This window comes from Aotus nancymaae, unplaced genomic scaffold (assembly GCF_030222135.1).
Source record: "Aotus nancymaae isolate 86718 unplaced genomic scaffold, 86718_ANA_hifiasm-v0.15.2.pri h1tg000041l, whole genome shotgun sequence".
Classification (NCBI taxonomy): domain Eukaryota; kingdom Metazoa; phylum Chordata; class Mammalia; order Primates; family Aotidae; genus Aotus; species Aotus nancymaae.
In genome coordinates, this window is record NW_026988455.1 from 6,865,884 (window position 1) to 6,882,501 (window position 16,618).

General features: G+C 42.0%; 1 protein-coding gene across 1 annotated transcript; it reads right to left on the minus strand.

Moving 5' to 3' along the window:
- Positions 1–9,771: 9,771 nt before the first annotated feature.
- Positions 9,772–14,119, minus strand: RPS27L (ribosomal protein S27 like). Its single transcript, XM_021666205.2, has 4 exons — positions 14,024–14,119; positions 13,027–13,135; positions 12,231–12,341; positions 9,772–9,972 (listed from the first exon to the last, which is right to left on the minus strand). Exons 1-4 carry the CDS (start codon positions 14,027–14,029, stop codon positions 9,944–9,946), a joined length of 255 nt encoding a protein of 84 aa, XP_021521880.1. The 5' UTR covers positions 14,030–14,119; the 3' UTR covers positions 9,772–9,943.
- Positions 14,120–16,618: the final 2,499 nt, after the last annotated feature.

Genomic DNA, 16,618 nt, shown 5'->3' on the forward strand with positions numbered 1-16,618 from the left:
GGAGCCTCCAGATACCCAGGATTTTTTTTTCTTTTTTTGAGTTGGAGTCTCACTGTGTCGCCCAGCCTGGAGTGCAGCAGCATGATCTTGGCTCACTGCAACCTCTGCCTCCTGAGTTCAAGAGATTCTCCTGCCTCCTAAGTAGCTGGGATTACAGGCACCCGCCACCTTGCCTGGCTAATTTTTCTATTTTTAGTGGAGACAGGGTTTCACCATGTTGGCCAGGCTGGTCTCAAACTTGACCTCAGGTGATCTACCCACCTCAGCCTCCCAAAGTGCTGGGATTACAGGCCTGAACCACCATGCACAGCCCAAATATCCTTTTAATATGAGAACAGAAAAAAAAGCATGAGAAATGGTATATTATCTACTACAGCTTAAAATAAACTTTCAGAGAAGGAATTGGGAAATCAGGAGCAATATAGTTTTGTGGGTCTGGCTGAGGTTGCAGACAAGGTGTTAGAGTCATCTAAAGAATTATCTGGGGCTGTAAGAAATGCTTCCATGTGGCTTACTTGCATCACTGCTGGCAAGAGTCAGACCTCTGGCTGGTGGTGGCAAGGGGGCTCAGTTTGTCACCACAAGGACCTCTCTGTAGGGCTGCTGGGGTATCTTAATGTCATGGCAGTTGGCTTCCCGCAGAGTAAGTGATGAGACAGAGAGAGTGCCAGGCAGAAGTCACTCTTTTATAAACTAGCCTCAAGTCACATACCATCACATTTGCCATAGTTCATGGGTTACATGGGACCTAGTAAATGTTGGAATGATTGTATAGATTGTGAATATTAGGAGGTAGGAATCACTGGGAGTCAACTTGGAAGCTAGGTACCAGAGTCTGACCTCTGGTTCCCAATGATTTATGTCCTTCTCAGTGCAAAATACTCTTACCTCCTTTTAAATCCTCCAGAAGTTTCATCTTAGTATAGCATCAGCTCAAAGCCCAGCATCTTACCATCTAAGTTTGGTCAGGTCCAAGTGTGAATGAGAGCTCCTCGGGAGGAGTTCCTTAGGTACAGCAACTCAAGTACAGTTTCTCTTGATCTTATGACGTGTGAACTTCAGTTATTTGCTCCCCATATGTGTAACATACAATAGCACAGCAGATACAGGATAATTGCTAGATACTGTCTTCAAAAAGTAGGGAAATGGAAGACATACAGGAGACTGGCAATAATGAAATTCAATCAGACAGAGGTTGACAACTCTGATTAGTACTCAAGACTTCAGAATGATTCTTAGCTCTTGGCTATGTTTTCTGGGCTCTTAGTTCTGCCTTCTGATTATACTTTTTTTAAAAAAAAAAAAAAAAAGGCATTCACCACGTTACCCAGGTGGGTCTCCAACTATTGGGCTCAAGTGCTCCACCCACCTCAGCCTCTCAACATGCTGGGATTATAGGCATGAGCCACTGTGCCCAGCCTCTGAGTTAAACTTTTTCTTTCTTTCTTTTTTCTTTCTTCTCTCTTTCTCTCTTTCTTTCTCTTTCTTTCTCTCTTTCTCTTTTTTTCTCTCTTTCTTTCCTTTCCTTTCCTTTTCTTTTCTTTTTCTCTTTCTTCTCTTTCTTTTTTGAGACAGAGTTTTACTCTGTCTCCCAGTCTGGAGTGTAGTGGCGCAATCTCAACCCACTGCAGCCTCAGCCTCCCAAGTAGCTGCCATTACAGGTGCACGCCACTATGCCTGGCTAATTTTTGTATTTTTAGTAGAGATGGGATTTCACCATGTTGGCCAGGCTGGTCTCGAACTCCTGACCTCAGGTGATCTGCCCACTTCGGCCTCCCAAAGTGCTGGGATTACAGGCATGAGCTACTATACCTGGCTGCTTCCCTGTATTTTTTTTTTTTTATGAAAGGTAGCATGTCTTTCTAGCTGAGTTGTTTTCTCAGTCTGCTTTCTGCTTGTAGAAGTTTGGAAGCCCAAAGGCATTTTTGTATTCTCTCCGTCCTTTCAATCTAAGTTAACAGTGGTTCTGCTAATAGAATATATTATTTATTTAATTTTTGAATTATTTTTTAGCAACCCTATTAACTGACAATATAATATTTTAAAATGTTAAGGGTATCCTATGAATCTTATTGGGGTTTATGCCAGTAGACAAAAGCCACACCAAAGTCCCTTCAGAATAACCCCTCTCTAACTTGGGGCTTGTCTGCTGAGACAATGGGAAGAACTACTTACAATAATAATCTAATGAACTTTATTGTTTTAATAGTTCTCTAAAGGGCCATGTTGGTTCATTTTGAAGTCCTGAGGAAGGACTGTATAGTCATGCCCTCAATTTCGTCTTTAGAGTATGTTCTCCTGGAAGCGCCCTCAATTGTATCTTTGTCTTGAAGCTATTTCTTAATTTTGGCATCACTTGCCATCTGAAAAGTCTGGGAATTTTTGAAACCCTCAGTTATTAATTCTGTATTAATAGTTCTTCCTTTAGCTTATCTTTCTCTTGCATGTTAGTATAAATGACAAGAATTAAGGAAGCACATTCAACACTGTGTATGGCTCTCTGCTCCCTCTTTTGCCCTATGACATTCGAGCTCCCCCTTCTCTTTCCGCCAAGGTTGTAAGCTTCCTGAGGCCCTCATCAGAAGCAGATGCCAGCACCATGCTTCCCGTACAGCCTGCAGAACTGTAAGCCAAATAAACCTCTTTTTATAAGTTACTTAGCCTTAGAACAAAAAAAGAAAAAAAAAACACTGTGTATGGACATCCCATCAACTAGTTACCCAGTTCATTAGACACATTTTCTGTTTTCTGAGTTATTGCTGGTGACAATGTTGCTAAATTTTCTGCCAGTACAAAACAAGAATCCCCTCCTCTAATTGACAATAAGGTTTCCCTTACTTTCCTTAAGACTACACCTGCAGCCTCCTCAAAGGCCATGCTTCTCAACAATTTCTTCAAGGATCTATCCCAGGTTTTCATTAACACCCTCCTCAAAGTCCTTCCAACTTCCATCTGCTGCTCTGTCCCAAATACATACACACACACATATATAACTCAGATTTAATTCACAGTCCATATGCCATAAAATTCTTTAACATGTACAATTCAGTGGTTTTTAGTATATTCATGAGATTATGCACCCATTACCACTATCCAATTCATTTTCACTCCAAGAAGAAACCTCATACTCATTAGCATTTGCTCTCCATTCCTCTGTTCCTCCAGCCCCTGGTAATCAGCAAACTACTTTCTATCTCTTTGGATTTGCCTGTTACGAATGTTTCATATAAATGGAATCATACCATATCTGGCCTTCTGTGTCTGCAGTATAAAAGTCTGAGCTTTTTCCTGTAGTATAATGTGTGTTAGGTATCTACTACTGCATAACAAATTACCCCAAAGCTTATTGTCTCACAGTTTCTGTGTTTCAGAAATTTGGGGGCAGCTGTGCTGGGTGTTTCTAGATCAAGGTCTCTCATGAGTGTGCAGACAAGATGTAAGCAGGGGCTTCAGGCATCTGAGGGAAGGATCAACTGGGGCTGGAGAATCTGATTCCAAAACTATTCACCCATGTGGCTACAGGCAAGAGGTCTTTGTGACTTGCTGGCTTTGGCCAAGAGGTTTCAGTTTCTCACCACGTGGCCCTCTCCATAGGTCTGCTTGTCTGTGCTATGGCTTTCCTTTAGAGCAGGGGGTTGAAGAAACAGGCAAACACCTCAATGTCTTTTGTAATTCAGCCTTGGAAGTTATATGCCATCATTTATGCCAAATTGTGTTGGTTACAGAAACCAACCTTGATTTGATGTGAGAGAGGCCTGCACAAATGAGTGGATAGCAGAAGGTGGGGATCCCTGGGAGCCATTTTGCAGGCTGCAGTGTTAACATATTGGGGAATTCTGTTCCAACAGCCATAGATCATGTGTACTAGAGATTGCCAGTGTGCCACTGAACTCTGAAAAATTCAGAGAAATCAAAGTTTTTATACACTCTAATAAAAGAAGGGCTTTTCTATAATTCTCAGCCCTAAATGTGTTTCTTCACTTAATACTGTATCCAAGTAAATAGAAGGATATCTCAGAGTTGGTTGAAGTAGAAAGAGAGCACCTCTCTAAAACAGATCCATTTCATCTCCTCATGCCTTTCTGACTTCTTTTTTTTTTTTTTTTTTGAGACGGAGTTTCGCTCTTGTTACCCAGGCTGGTGTGCAATGGTGCGATCTCGGCTCACCGCAACCTCCGCCTCCTGGGTTCAGGCAATTTTCCTGCCTCAGCCTCCTGAGTAGCTGGAATTACAGGCACGCACCACCATGCCCAGCTAATTTTTTGTATTTTTAGTAGAGACGGGGTTTCACCATCTTGACCAGGATGGTCTCGGTCTCTTGACCGCGTAATCCACCTGCCTCGGCCTCCCAAAGTGCTGGGATTACAGGCATGAGCCACCGCGCCCGGCCCCTGACTTCTGATCTCTAGTTTCTGTATTCATGTTTGTCAAACTTTTCAATCCATGCCCTTAAACATAAAAATGTCATGCCTTTCTTTAATGTTATTTTAACATTAAATATTTAATGTTTCTTTCATGTTAATATGTTATTTAGAATTTATTTATTTTTTAGAAATAGGATCTTGCTCTGGCATCCAGGCTGGATATGCAGTGACATGATCATAACTCACTATAACCTTGAATCCCTGGGCTCAAGTGATCCTTACCATCTCGGCTTTCCAAAGTGCTGGGATTATAGGCATGAGCCACTATGCCTGGCCCCTCATTTGGAATTTTCTTTTATTTTTATTTATTTATTTATTTAGAGATAGGGTCTCACTCTGTCACCCAGGCTGGAGTGCAGTGGTGTAATCATGGCTCACTGCAGCCTTGACCTTCCAGGCTCAGGTGATCTTCCCACCTCAGCCTCTAGAGTAGCTAGAACTACAGGTGCATGCCACTATACCTGGGTAATTTTTTGCATTTTTTGTAGCAAAGGGGTTTCACCATGTTGCCCAGGCTGGTCTCAAACTCCTGGACTCAAGCAGTCCTCCTGTCTCAGCTTCTAAAAGAGGCATGAGCCACTGCACCCAGCCACCAATTATTTGATAGCCACAATTTCCTCTCATTCCATTGCGCATACAACTTTGCAATGTGCTTTTGCTGCTTTTTCCATCCAAAGTTGGAGCTCTTAATCCACTCCCTCGAATCTGGTCTCACTTTATGTTTATTTGTTTGTTTTGAGATGGTGTTTTGCTCTTGTTACCCAGGCTGGAGTGCAGTGGCACAATCTCGGCTCACTGCAACCTGTGCCTCCCAGGTTCAAGCGAGTCTCCTGCCTCAGCCTCCTGAGTAGCTGGGATTATAAGCATGTGCCACCACGCCTGGCTAATTTCATATTTTTAGTAGAACGGAGTTTCTCTATGTTGATCAGGCTCGTCTTGAACTCCCGACCTCAGGTGATCCGCCTGCCTCAGCCTCCCAAAGTGCTGGGATTACAGGCATTAGCCACTGCACCTGGCTGCTTTTTGACCCATTAAATGTGGTGGAAATAATGTTGTGCAAGTCCCACTGCACAGGCTTTAAGACGCCTTCAAGCTTTTGTCTGTCACCTTCTAAGAACACTACCCCAAGACTGCCATGTAAAGAAGCCAGACTAGCTTACTGGAGGATGGGAGGCCACATGGAGAGGAACAAAGATGCCCCAGCTAGCAGCTAGCACCAGCTGCCAGACCTGTGACTTGAGCCTCCAGGTAAAGGCAGCTGCATGAGTGAACATGGGTGAAACCAACAGAGTAAGCAGCCAATACATATAATCATGAGAAATAGTAATGTCAATATTTTAAGCTATTAGATTTGGGGTTGACTTGTTTTGTAGCAAAAGTTAACATATCTATGCTCCAGTGTGGTGGTAAGGTAGGTAAATAACTTTAGGGGAAAAAAACAGAACATGAAAGTACTTGATGTTGAATAGACATGACTGCTTTTCACTTAAAAAACACACGCAAACTATGAACAGAACACTTACTGTGGGAAAGGCATTTTGCTAAGCACTTTGTATATGCTATCTCATTATATCTTCAACATAACTCTATTTAGTAGAAATATTATTTTTCCCAAGGTCATAAACCATCGGGTAGATCCTCTGAGGTCAGGAGTTCAAGATCAGGCTGGGCAACATGGTGAAACTCCATCTCTACAAAAAATACAAGAAATTAGCCAGGTGTGGTGGCAGGTGCCTGTAGTCCCAGCTACTCAGGAGGCTGAGGCCAGAGGGTCACTTGAGCCAGGGAGGCAGAGGTTGCAGTGAGCTGAGATCATACCACTGTCCTCCAGCCTAGGTAACAGAGCGAGTCTCCATGTCAAAAAAAAAAAAAAAAAAGTGAAAACACTCTAAATGTTTATCAACTGATGGATAAACATTGTAGATTATTACACAGAATATTACTGGCAAAAAAAGGAATGAACTACTGATTGATTGATATATGCAACATGGACAGCCCTCGGAAACATTATGCTAAGTGAAACATACAGAAGCCACATATTGTATGATTCCATTTATATGAAATAGCATTCCATATAAATATTGAAGAAATACTGAGAAGCAGCAAATCCATGGAGACAAAACTAGCTTAGTGGCTGCCAATGGCTGAGAGGAGGGAAGAAACAGAGTGAGAGCTGATAGGTATGAAGTTTCTTTCTAAGTGATGAAAATGGTCTGGGATTAGACAGTGGTCATGGTTGCACAACCTTGTAAATATACTAAAAACTATTGAATTTTACATCATAAAAGGTTGGATTTTATAGTTTCTGAATCATATCTCCAGAAAAATAAAATAAAAAGGAATTAGAACTGTATCAGATGACTTACAGGAACAACCAGACACAAAACCATTTGTCATCTCATCAGGCCAGAAGCCAAGAATTTCATTTTATTTTTAGCTATCTTTATGTAACTGGTTTTTTTCCATTAATGGAAAGCTTCCCTTAAAAATACATTTATATTAAATTTATGGAAGGTTTTCTTTAAAAATGTATTTACATTAAAATATGAAGTCAATATAAATAATAGTATTTACAACATTCAGTATATAATAATGTATATGGCTGATCCTGAAGTTTGGGAAAGTTCTGGTGTCCTATTCAGCACTTTTAAAACCCAGTAATATCATCTAGATTAATAATAAAGTAAAACTGAATACACCACTTGTTTCCCAATATCAAATAAATCCTTAGATGTGTTCTTTTTTTGAGACACAGCTTCACTCTGTCAACCAGGCTGGAGTACAGTGGTGCAATTATGGCTCACCGCAACCTCTGCTCCTGGTTTCAAGTGATTCTCGTGTCTCAGCCTCCCAAGTAGCTGGGGCTACAGGTGGGTACCACCACACCCAGCTAATTTTTGTATTTTTAGTAGAGATGGGTTTTCACTATGTTGGCCAGGCAGATCTCGAACTCCTGACCGCAAGTGATCTGCCCACCTCAGCCTCACAAGCTGCTGGGATTATAGGCATGAACCACCGTGCCCAGCCCTTAGATGTGTTCTTTCAAGTATAATCCTTTTTTAAAAAAATAATTCCAAGGGAATTTTCGGGGGTTTGTTAGATTAGTCCTCATCATAGGTTTGATTCCTTCTCATCAAAAGCAGTAATCTCCACTGGCTCTCCTTAGAACCAAGTTTCCTAAACTGCACAAGCTGAAGTGCCTTGGAGTACCTCAGGAAAAACATTGACATGGACACATCTTTTGTATAAACTACCAGTTCCAGGTAGTTCAGTTTTACTGTTATATGGCACTACGTTCCCTCTGATGGCATCCTATCTTTGTGGAGCTGGGTTTGGAGCCACTGCTGTGACAAAAAGCACCATGTAAAAATCACTGTGGAAGAAATAAGGACAGTGGTGTCTAATCAGATTCCAATTTTGAGAAAGTGCACAGAGCCCAAAAAGCACGCATATTCCACTAGTAACTGTGATGATTTAAGGATGAGATAAAAATTATCACATCAGGCTGGGCACAGTGGCTCACACCTGTAATCCCAGCACTTTGGGAGGCCAGGGCAGATCACCTGAGGCCAGGAGTTCAATACAGTCTAGGCAACATAGCCAGAGCCTCATCTCTACAAAAAAATTAGGTGGGTGCAGTGGCACGTGCCTGAAGTCCCAGCTACTCAGGAGGCAGGGGTGGGAGCCTTGCTTGAGCCCAGGAGTTTGAGGTCACAATGAGCTATGATCCTCCAACCTGGGCAATACTGCCAAGACACTGTCTCTACTTTTTAAAAAATCATCATATCACTTTTGCTCTTGTATATAATTTTTCTCAAATGGCTACTAGTGTTTTTAGAACATAAGTTAATAAATGTAACTGTTAGGTATTTCTTTTGGCCAAGGGACAACTTGAAAAAAATTACTGAGATTCTAACGATGTCAGAAACAAAAAGTCTGAGAATTTCTGGTCATCTGCTTCCTCATACATTACATACACCCCAAACTTGACATCATTCTTCAGTCCTTGTGCAATAGTTCTCTGATTTAAGCAGTATGTTAGAGGATTAGTCACTCGCATTAGAGGACTACCTGTTGATAGGAACTGCCTGTTTTAAGGACCTGCCATAAGGTAACAAATCAAATAGAAGCAGAGTAGAAACTGGACTATCTTCCTAGTCCAATGAGGAGTTGTATAGTGACTGAAAAGGGAAAGATACACTCCCCCTCTCAGCTCCCCAGGATCACTTCATAAACTATGAAAATGACAATGAGGCACCAGAACCACTCAACACACATCTGTAGTCAGGAGTGCTCACCTATCTGGGCCAGAGAATTCAACACCATCTACTATCCCCAACCAGGACTTCTGCAAGTAAATCGTACCACTCCTGATTTCTCCTCTCAAATTTTCTAACCCAAAAAGGAGCTTCCAATAAATAACTGAGATCCCAGCTAGCAGTTACTGTCCTAAATTACACAGCAGTACAGTAAGGCCACATAAATCTAAGGCATTACATTGTGATGGTTACTATGTTAAATGTTTATTTTTTTTTTGAAGCTATTATTTTTAATTATAAGTTCTGCAGTACACATGAAGGTTGTGCAAAATACGTACTTTTTTTCTTTTTTTGAGACAGAGTCTCTGTTGCCCAGGCTGAAGTGCAATGGTATGATCTTGGCTCACTGCAACCTCCGCCTCCTGGGTTCAAGCAATGTTCCTGCCTCAGCCTCCGGAGTAGCTGGGACTACAGCATGTGCCACCACACACGGCTAATTTTTTATTTTTAGTAGAGATGAGTTTTCACCATGTTGGCCAGGCTGGTCTTGGACTTCAGGTGATCTGCCCACCTCGGCCTCCCAAAGTGCTGAGATTACAGGCGTGAGCTACTGCAACCAGCTGATATGTACTTCTGTAAGATGTTTCCACAGGTACAACAGCAGAACTACATTTAGAATTCACAAATAATAGATTTTACATTTGTAATCCTTTAACCTCATTCATAAATAATTTGGAAAAGGAATGAAAATAAAATATTTAGGGTTTCTACTCTTGAAAATGAGACACAAATTAGCCGGGCATGGTGGCGTGTGCCTATAATCCCAGCTACTCGGAAGGCCAAGGCAAGAGAATCACTTGAACCTGGGAGGCAGAGGTTCAAATCGCTTGAACCAGTAAGCCGAGATTGCACCACTGGACTCCAGCTTGGACGACAGAGCAAGACACCATCTCAAAAAAAAAAAAAAGAAAATGAGACACAAACTAATCAGAATAAAGTTTGAAATGTTTAAACCAAATTGATATACACCATATATATAAATGTATGGCACACTCACACGTATTTAAAAAAGAAAGAAAAAGAGGGGATTTGTCCATAATCAAAACTTTATTGAAAAACTGACACCAAAATAGGAGTTCACTGTTGTATACCTTACAAAACCAAATATAATTACATTATCTTGGTAGATTAATTAGAATTATGGAACTTATGATAAGGCTTTCTGTGAGATAACACAAATTCAGGAAGCTGTTTGGATCATTAGTGTTGCTTTCTTCTAAATGAACACCCTGCAAAGGAATCATGAGAGTATATTAACCAAGTGCATTATACCTTTGCTAAACTTTTAATGACAAAAAGTACTTTTTCAGTAAAATACTGAAGTTTTAAGAATATTGGGGGTGTGGTGGCTCACGCCTATAATCCCAGCACTTTGGAAGGCCAAGGCAGGCAGATCAGCCTGGTCAATATGGTGAAACCCTGTCTCTACTAAAAATCAAAATAAAAAAACAATTATCCAGGCATGGTGGCGGGTACCTGTAGTCCCAGCTACTCTGGAGGCTGAAGCAGAAGAATCACTTGAAGCCAGGAGGCAGAGGTTGCAGTGAGTCGAGATCACGCCACTGCTCTCCAACCTGGACGACAGAGCAAGACTCCTTCTCAAAATAATAATAATAATAATATTGGATTAGGCTGCGTGTGGTGGCTCATGCCTGTAAGCCAGCACTTTGGGAGGCCAAGGTGGGTGGATCACCTGAGGTCAAGAGTTCGGGACCAGCCTGGTCAACATGGTGAAACCCTGCCTCTACTATAAATCCAAAAATTAGCCAGGCATGGTGGCATGCGCCTGTAATCCCAGCTACTTGGGAGGTTGAGGCAGGTGAATTGCTTGAACACGGGGGTGGTGGGCAGAGGTTGCAGGGAGCTGAGATTGCACCACTTCACTCTGGCCTGGGCGAAAGAGTGAAACTCCATCTTAAAAAAAAAAAAAAAAAAAGATTAGCTGGGTGTGGTAGTGGGTGCCTGTAATGCCAGCTACTTGGGAGGCTGAGGCAGGAGAATCACTAGAACCCAGGAGGCAGAGGTTGCAGTGAGCTGAGATCACGCCATTACACTCTAGCTTGGGTGACAAGAGCAAAACTCTGTCTCAAAAAAAAGAGTATTGGATTAATACTCATATATAGATTATTTATCCTCCTATACCAGAAATTTGCTATAATAAATCTGTGATAGCTGAGTGTACTCTGGTATGACTATAAGTGTCACTCCTGTTTCTCAAATGCTATAATAAAGTCTACTTAAGATCATGAGCCTGAATTCAACAGTGAAAAGTGGTCAGAAAGATACTCTTAATTTTTATGAAGTATTCTGAATAATTTTCTCAAGAAAATACTTTTGATTAGAGTTATTTTCAGATCTATTAGGAAAACTCTAGATCAGATGCACCCTTTAAACCATCTGTCAGCGTATAGGCACTACATTTGAAAATCTCACAAGTATACTTAGCAATACTACTCTTAAAATATCATGTGCTGGCTGGGCACAGTGGCTCATGCCTTAATCTTAGCACTTTGGAAGGCTGAGGTGGGCAGATCACAAGGTCAAGAGATTAAGACCATCCTGGCCAACATAATGAAACCCTGTCTCTACTAAAAATACAAAAATTAGCTGGATGTGGTGGTGGCACACGCCTATAGTCCCAGCTACTCAGGAAGCTGAGACAGGAGAATTGCTTCAACCCAGGAGGCAGAGGTTGCAGTAAGCCAAGATCACACCACTGCACTCCAGCCTGGCGGCAGAGCAAGACTCTGTCTCAAAAAAATAAAAATTAAAAAAAAAATCATGTGCTGACTTCATATTTAGATCTCACCAGGTCACACCAAATAGATCTCAGATTTGCTGCCAATCCACTTGAACTATTCCAGTGAGAACATGGAACTTACAGCTCCCCAAAATATCACAAGCAAATTTCTAACATCATTATGGAATTGTAAATTTACAAGTATTACTATGGAAACTATATACATAATTTTTTTTCTTAGTGCACTAAAGTGAAAGAGGAATTAAAATTAGGTTTTTATAATCATTGCAGTTGCTCATAAAAATAAAAACCTCTGGCATTTTAACTTATACATTAGCTATCTGTTGTTTAGCTGGCAATGACTAAAAAACCTATTATATGTACTAAAACCATATGGAACAAAATTTTATAAGAGAAATTTAAAAATTCTGTATGGTATAAAAAATCCGTATGTCCTATAACATGTATTCTATTGTTTCCATTTTGATTTCTTCAATTTATTCCAAGTTAAGCAAACTAAGTGAATGAATATAAAAGAACTAGGTGTTCTAAACTAAGAAAAATAAATTGCAAGGGCAAGAGTATAAACATATCCAGTTGAACAGGGCATTCTTTACTAAAAGCACACAATGAAAGAGAAAAGCTGTTTTGGTAATCATTAAGATTTCTTTAAACTTTTCAGTAAAGATGGAGACGTTTATAATCATAAAATCTCATCACTGGGTTGGAAAATGCCAAATGATATACCTTCTGTGAGTCTGGCCTTTCCTCCTGTAGGCTGGCACAACACTGTTGAACAACCTACACAAAGAACCACTGTCTGAGCATGGCTGAAAACCGTGGTGATCTTGTAGCAACCTAAAAAAAAAAAAAAAGGCAATGTTAAAAGTGAAAAGCAGAACACCACCTATTCAACATTTGTGGTAATATGTAAAAAAAAATTAAGAACTTTAGAGCTATGAAACAGCAAGCCACATGTGTAACATAAACATAAACTTTTCTAGCAGTGACACAAAATTTTAAACAGGTAAAATTAATAATATACTTTACTGAACTTGATATTGCCAAAATATTATCATTTCAACATGTAATCAATGTGTTTTTTTCCTGTGCTACATCGGCAAAATCCAGTGAGTAAAGAGTAAACAACACTCCTATTTTGACTATTCACATTTTGATTACCCACCAAGTGCTCAGTCGCCACAGTCAGCTAATAGCCACTGTATTGGGCAGTACAGCTTTAGACTGAAGAATCAACAGACTTTTCCTTGTATCATGAAATAGAAACTTATCACTTGAACAGCTTAAAGACTTACTAAGTGAAATAGCATATCTCCTTTGAATGCCTGCTTTCACTTACCCCCAAATGTTTCTACAATGGTTTTAATTAGTACATTTATTATGAAAATGTCCCTGACATTTCCAATTCTGTATTCCCACTTCTACTCAACAGAGGGTTCTAAAGCATCTTAACTATACACACCACACTAGCAATTCCTACAGAAATTTTCCTTAGTAAAAGAATTAAGATTTGAAATTTTACCTGGACATTTTACATCCATAAAGTAAGAATTTGGACTTTGCACTAGGCGTTTCTTTTTATGTTTTTTCTTTTCCTCTTCCAAGGACGGATGTAATAAATCTCTAGCCAGCTGAATAAAGAAGCATATTATTATTACTAGTTTTAAATCACAATGCGGGCACATTTAACCATACGTGAAATATACATGAAAAAACAGGAATAACGATCGTCCTCGGAAGAAGCAATACTTCAGATGGTAAACTAACTTTTCGAAACCTGTTAATAACTTTCATCAATACTTTTCATAATACTTGTGCTCTCCAAGTCTCTATTAAAGGGCTTTCTGACGATCAGCAAACATATGGTAAGGCAAACTCCGTCCTTCCTTACTCAATTGCGTAATAAACTGTCTTCAGTGCAAACTGTGTGAGGTCGAGGTGCTAAGTAAAGAAACTAACCCCAATGTGGACTCGCTTAGAGTAGAAACTGCTGAAGTAGACCAGAGAACGCCAACTCCCGGGTGATTTTTGCTCCCGGGGCTCAACAGCTGATCTGATAGGAATTCTGGCTGAGGCGTGACCGTACTTGACAGAATTAATATTAAGGCAACAACGAAGGCAGTTTTTAAAAAAGAAAAATAAGTGGGAAATCGATTCCGAAAGAAGGCAGAGGGGGCGAGAAACGCCAGCACTAGGAAAGCAAAAAGACCCAAATATCACAGCCTCAGGGGCACCCACCAAAAACCAAGAGGGCTCACAGGCTACCCAAGAGCTGTTACCCCAAAACCCCGCCCCAGCCACCGCCTGCTGATCGCAGCCCACGCCCCTGCAGGGCCAGCCGCGCCGCGCTGACCGGGCAAGTCACTACATGCCCGCCACGAGCGAAGACGCTGAGTGACGGGAGCCGCCTCGCCACTCTCGGACACTACAGGCCGGGGAAGCCCTCGGATTCATCTGCCCCCTATGCTCTTAGACACAGAAGCCCAAAACAAACCCGGACCCCAACGTAAACAACTCACAGGCATGTTGATCCTCTCGCAAGCCCAGCCCTTCCAGACCTCTCAGCCGACACCGCTAACAAGCTGCACGCGATCTGCGCTAGGCATCAACTTCCGGGATAGAGGCGACAGGGAGGAGCGGCGGGGCGGGCCTGTCCGCTCTAGGCCCTCCTCTCTGTGGTAGAGGGGGGACGCTCAAGCCAGGTCCGCTGGTCCAGGGTGTAGGGAGGACCTGGGAATGGGGAGCATTCGAGGATGCCAAGTCCTGTGGGTCTAACGGGCTCGTCGGCGAGGGCCGCGGGCTCTGCAGTGCCTGAGGCCAGGATCTGGCTGGGGAGCTGCGTCGGGCTTAGGCCGTCGCGAGGAAGCGCCCGCGTCCACCCTGGCCCGCGCAACCCCGGAACCCGGCGGGCCGCTCTCGCTTGGCTCTCGAGGTGGGCACACGGGGCGATGCCACTATTCCCTTCTTTTGTGTATTAAAAAATACAGCACTATTAACCATTAATATGTGCCAGAGACATGAAAGAGGCCCGTATCCTTTTGGCTTCCCTTTCCAAGGCGGAGATTTCGAAGTTCTCTGCGGGGTGTGGCTGTGCCTTAGGTTTGTTTCGTTCTGAAAAAAAAAAGTTTTTAAAACAGCACCGGTTCGCTGCTGTGCCTCGTTCACCAACAGACCCACCCCTTCCTGCTTCTGAGGATTACAAGTGCTTTGCAGAGTGGAGAACTCGGGGGCCTGAGAAAGGCGAATATCACTGATAACCGTACATGAATCTTCATTATTATTTTTATTATTATTTGAGACAAGGTCTCGCTCGCTCTGTCGCCCAGGCTGGAATAATGCATTGGTGCCATCACAGCTCACTCAGCCTCAACCTCCTGGGCTCAAGCGATTCTCCCGCCTCAGCCTCCCGAATAGCTGGGACCACAGGATCACCCCACTATTCTAACTTTTTGTAGAGACAGGGTGCTGCTCTATTGCCCAGGCTGGTCTCCAACTCCTATGCTCAAGCAGGCCTCTCACCTCAGCCTCCCAAGTAGTTGGGACCGCAGGCGCGTGCCACCACGCTGTATTTTTGAGGAGGAAACGCTAAGCTTGAGAGACGAGTGTCATGGACGACTGAAAGGCAAGAAACCAGAAGGACACTTGACCAGAAAATTGGACCAACGGGATTTTTTTTTTTTTTCTTTTTTAGTACAGTCTGTTGCCCAGGCTGGAGTGCAATGGTGCGATCTTGGCTCACTGCAACCTCCGCCTCCCAAGTTCATGCGATTCTCCTGCCTCAGCCTCCCAAGTAGTTGAGATTACAGGAGCCCGCAACCATGCCCAGCTACTTTTTGTGTTTTTAGTAGAGACGAGGGTTTCACTATGTTGGCCAAGCTGGTCGAACTCCTGACCTCAAGTGGTCCGCCCGCCTCGGCCTCCCAAAGTGCTGGGATTACAGGCGTGAGCCATCGCGCCTGGCCCTAACTGGATGTTCTTAATTACCTTGTCTTTTCAAAAAGGATAAATGTATAATATACATTTTGGGAAATGCAGAAAAATAGAAGAAAATTTACCATCTGGAGATAAACATTTGTAACTTTTGACCTATATCCTTCCCAATATTTTTTACTCACTTGGATATAGGTTTATTTTGGGTTTTGATTTAACCTAACTGGGATCATCATGTGCATAATCTTTTGTAGACTTGAGTTTTCCTCCCACTTACTATAAAAAAAGCATTGCTCCGTATCACTACATATTCTTTTTTTTTTTTTTTTAATCAAAGCCTTACTGTGTTGCCCAGGCTGGAGTGCAGTGGCACCATCTCCAAGTCAAGGTCACTGCAGCCTTGACCTCCAGGGCTCTAGCAGTCCTCCCATCTCAGCCTCTTGAGTAGTTGGGACAGCAGGTGCAACCCACCATGCCTGGCTAGTTTTTGTATTTTTTGTAGAGATGGGGTTTCGCCATTTTGCCCAGGCTGGAATATTCTACATTATGCTTCTTAATGGGCATAAAGCATTTGTCCTCTGACTATATATATCTTCATTTCAACCATACACTAAATTGGGTTTGGGTTTTAAAATATTTGATATTTAAAAATTCATAAAATATTGGTAAATATTAAATATTTTCATGCAGATAAGTATATAGAATAATATAATTGTATATGCAGAATAATGGCCCCCAAAGACATCAATGTCCTAATCCTCAGAACTTGCAGTTACCTGGCAAGTGGAATGAAGGTTGCTGATTAGCTGACTTAATCTAGAAAGATCATCCTGGGTTATTTGTGTAGGCCCAGTGTGATCCCCAGGGTTCTTAAAAGTGGAAAGGAAGACAGGAGAGAAAGAGATGTGGTAGTGGAAGAAGGTCTGAGAGTTGCTATGTTAACGGCTTGTAGATGGAAGAGGGCCATGAGCCAAGGAATGTGGGCAGCCTCTAGAAGCTGGAAAAGGCAAGGAAATGGACCCTTTCCTGGATCCCCCAAAGAGGGGATCTCAACTTTAGCCCAGTAAGACCTGGCTCAGACTTCTATCCAAAACTGTAAGATAATAAATTTGTGTTGTTTTAAGCCATTACACTTATGGTAATTGGTTACAGCAACAATAGAAAACTAATGCAATAATGAAGAC

Bases quoted from the DNA above. Each gene is read 5' to 3' on its own strand.
- RPS27L (XM_021666205.2), bottom strand. The intron at 12,342-13,026 runs GTAAAATTTCAA...TTTTTTTTTTAG, and splicing joins TATGGATGTAAAATGTCCAG to GTTGCTACAAGATCACCACG. The intron at 9,973-12,230 runs GTATATCATTTG...ATTCCTTTGCAG, and splicing joins AAAGGCCAGACTCACAGAAG to GGTGTTCATTTAGAAGAAAG.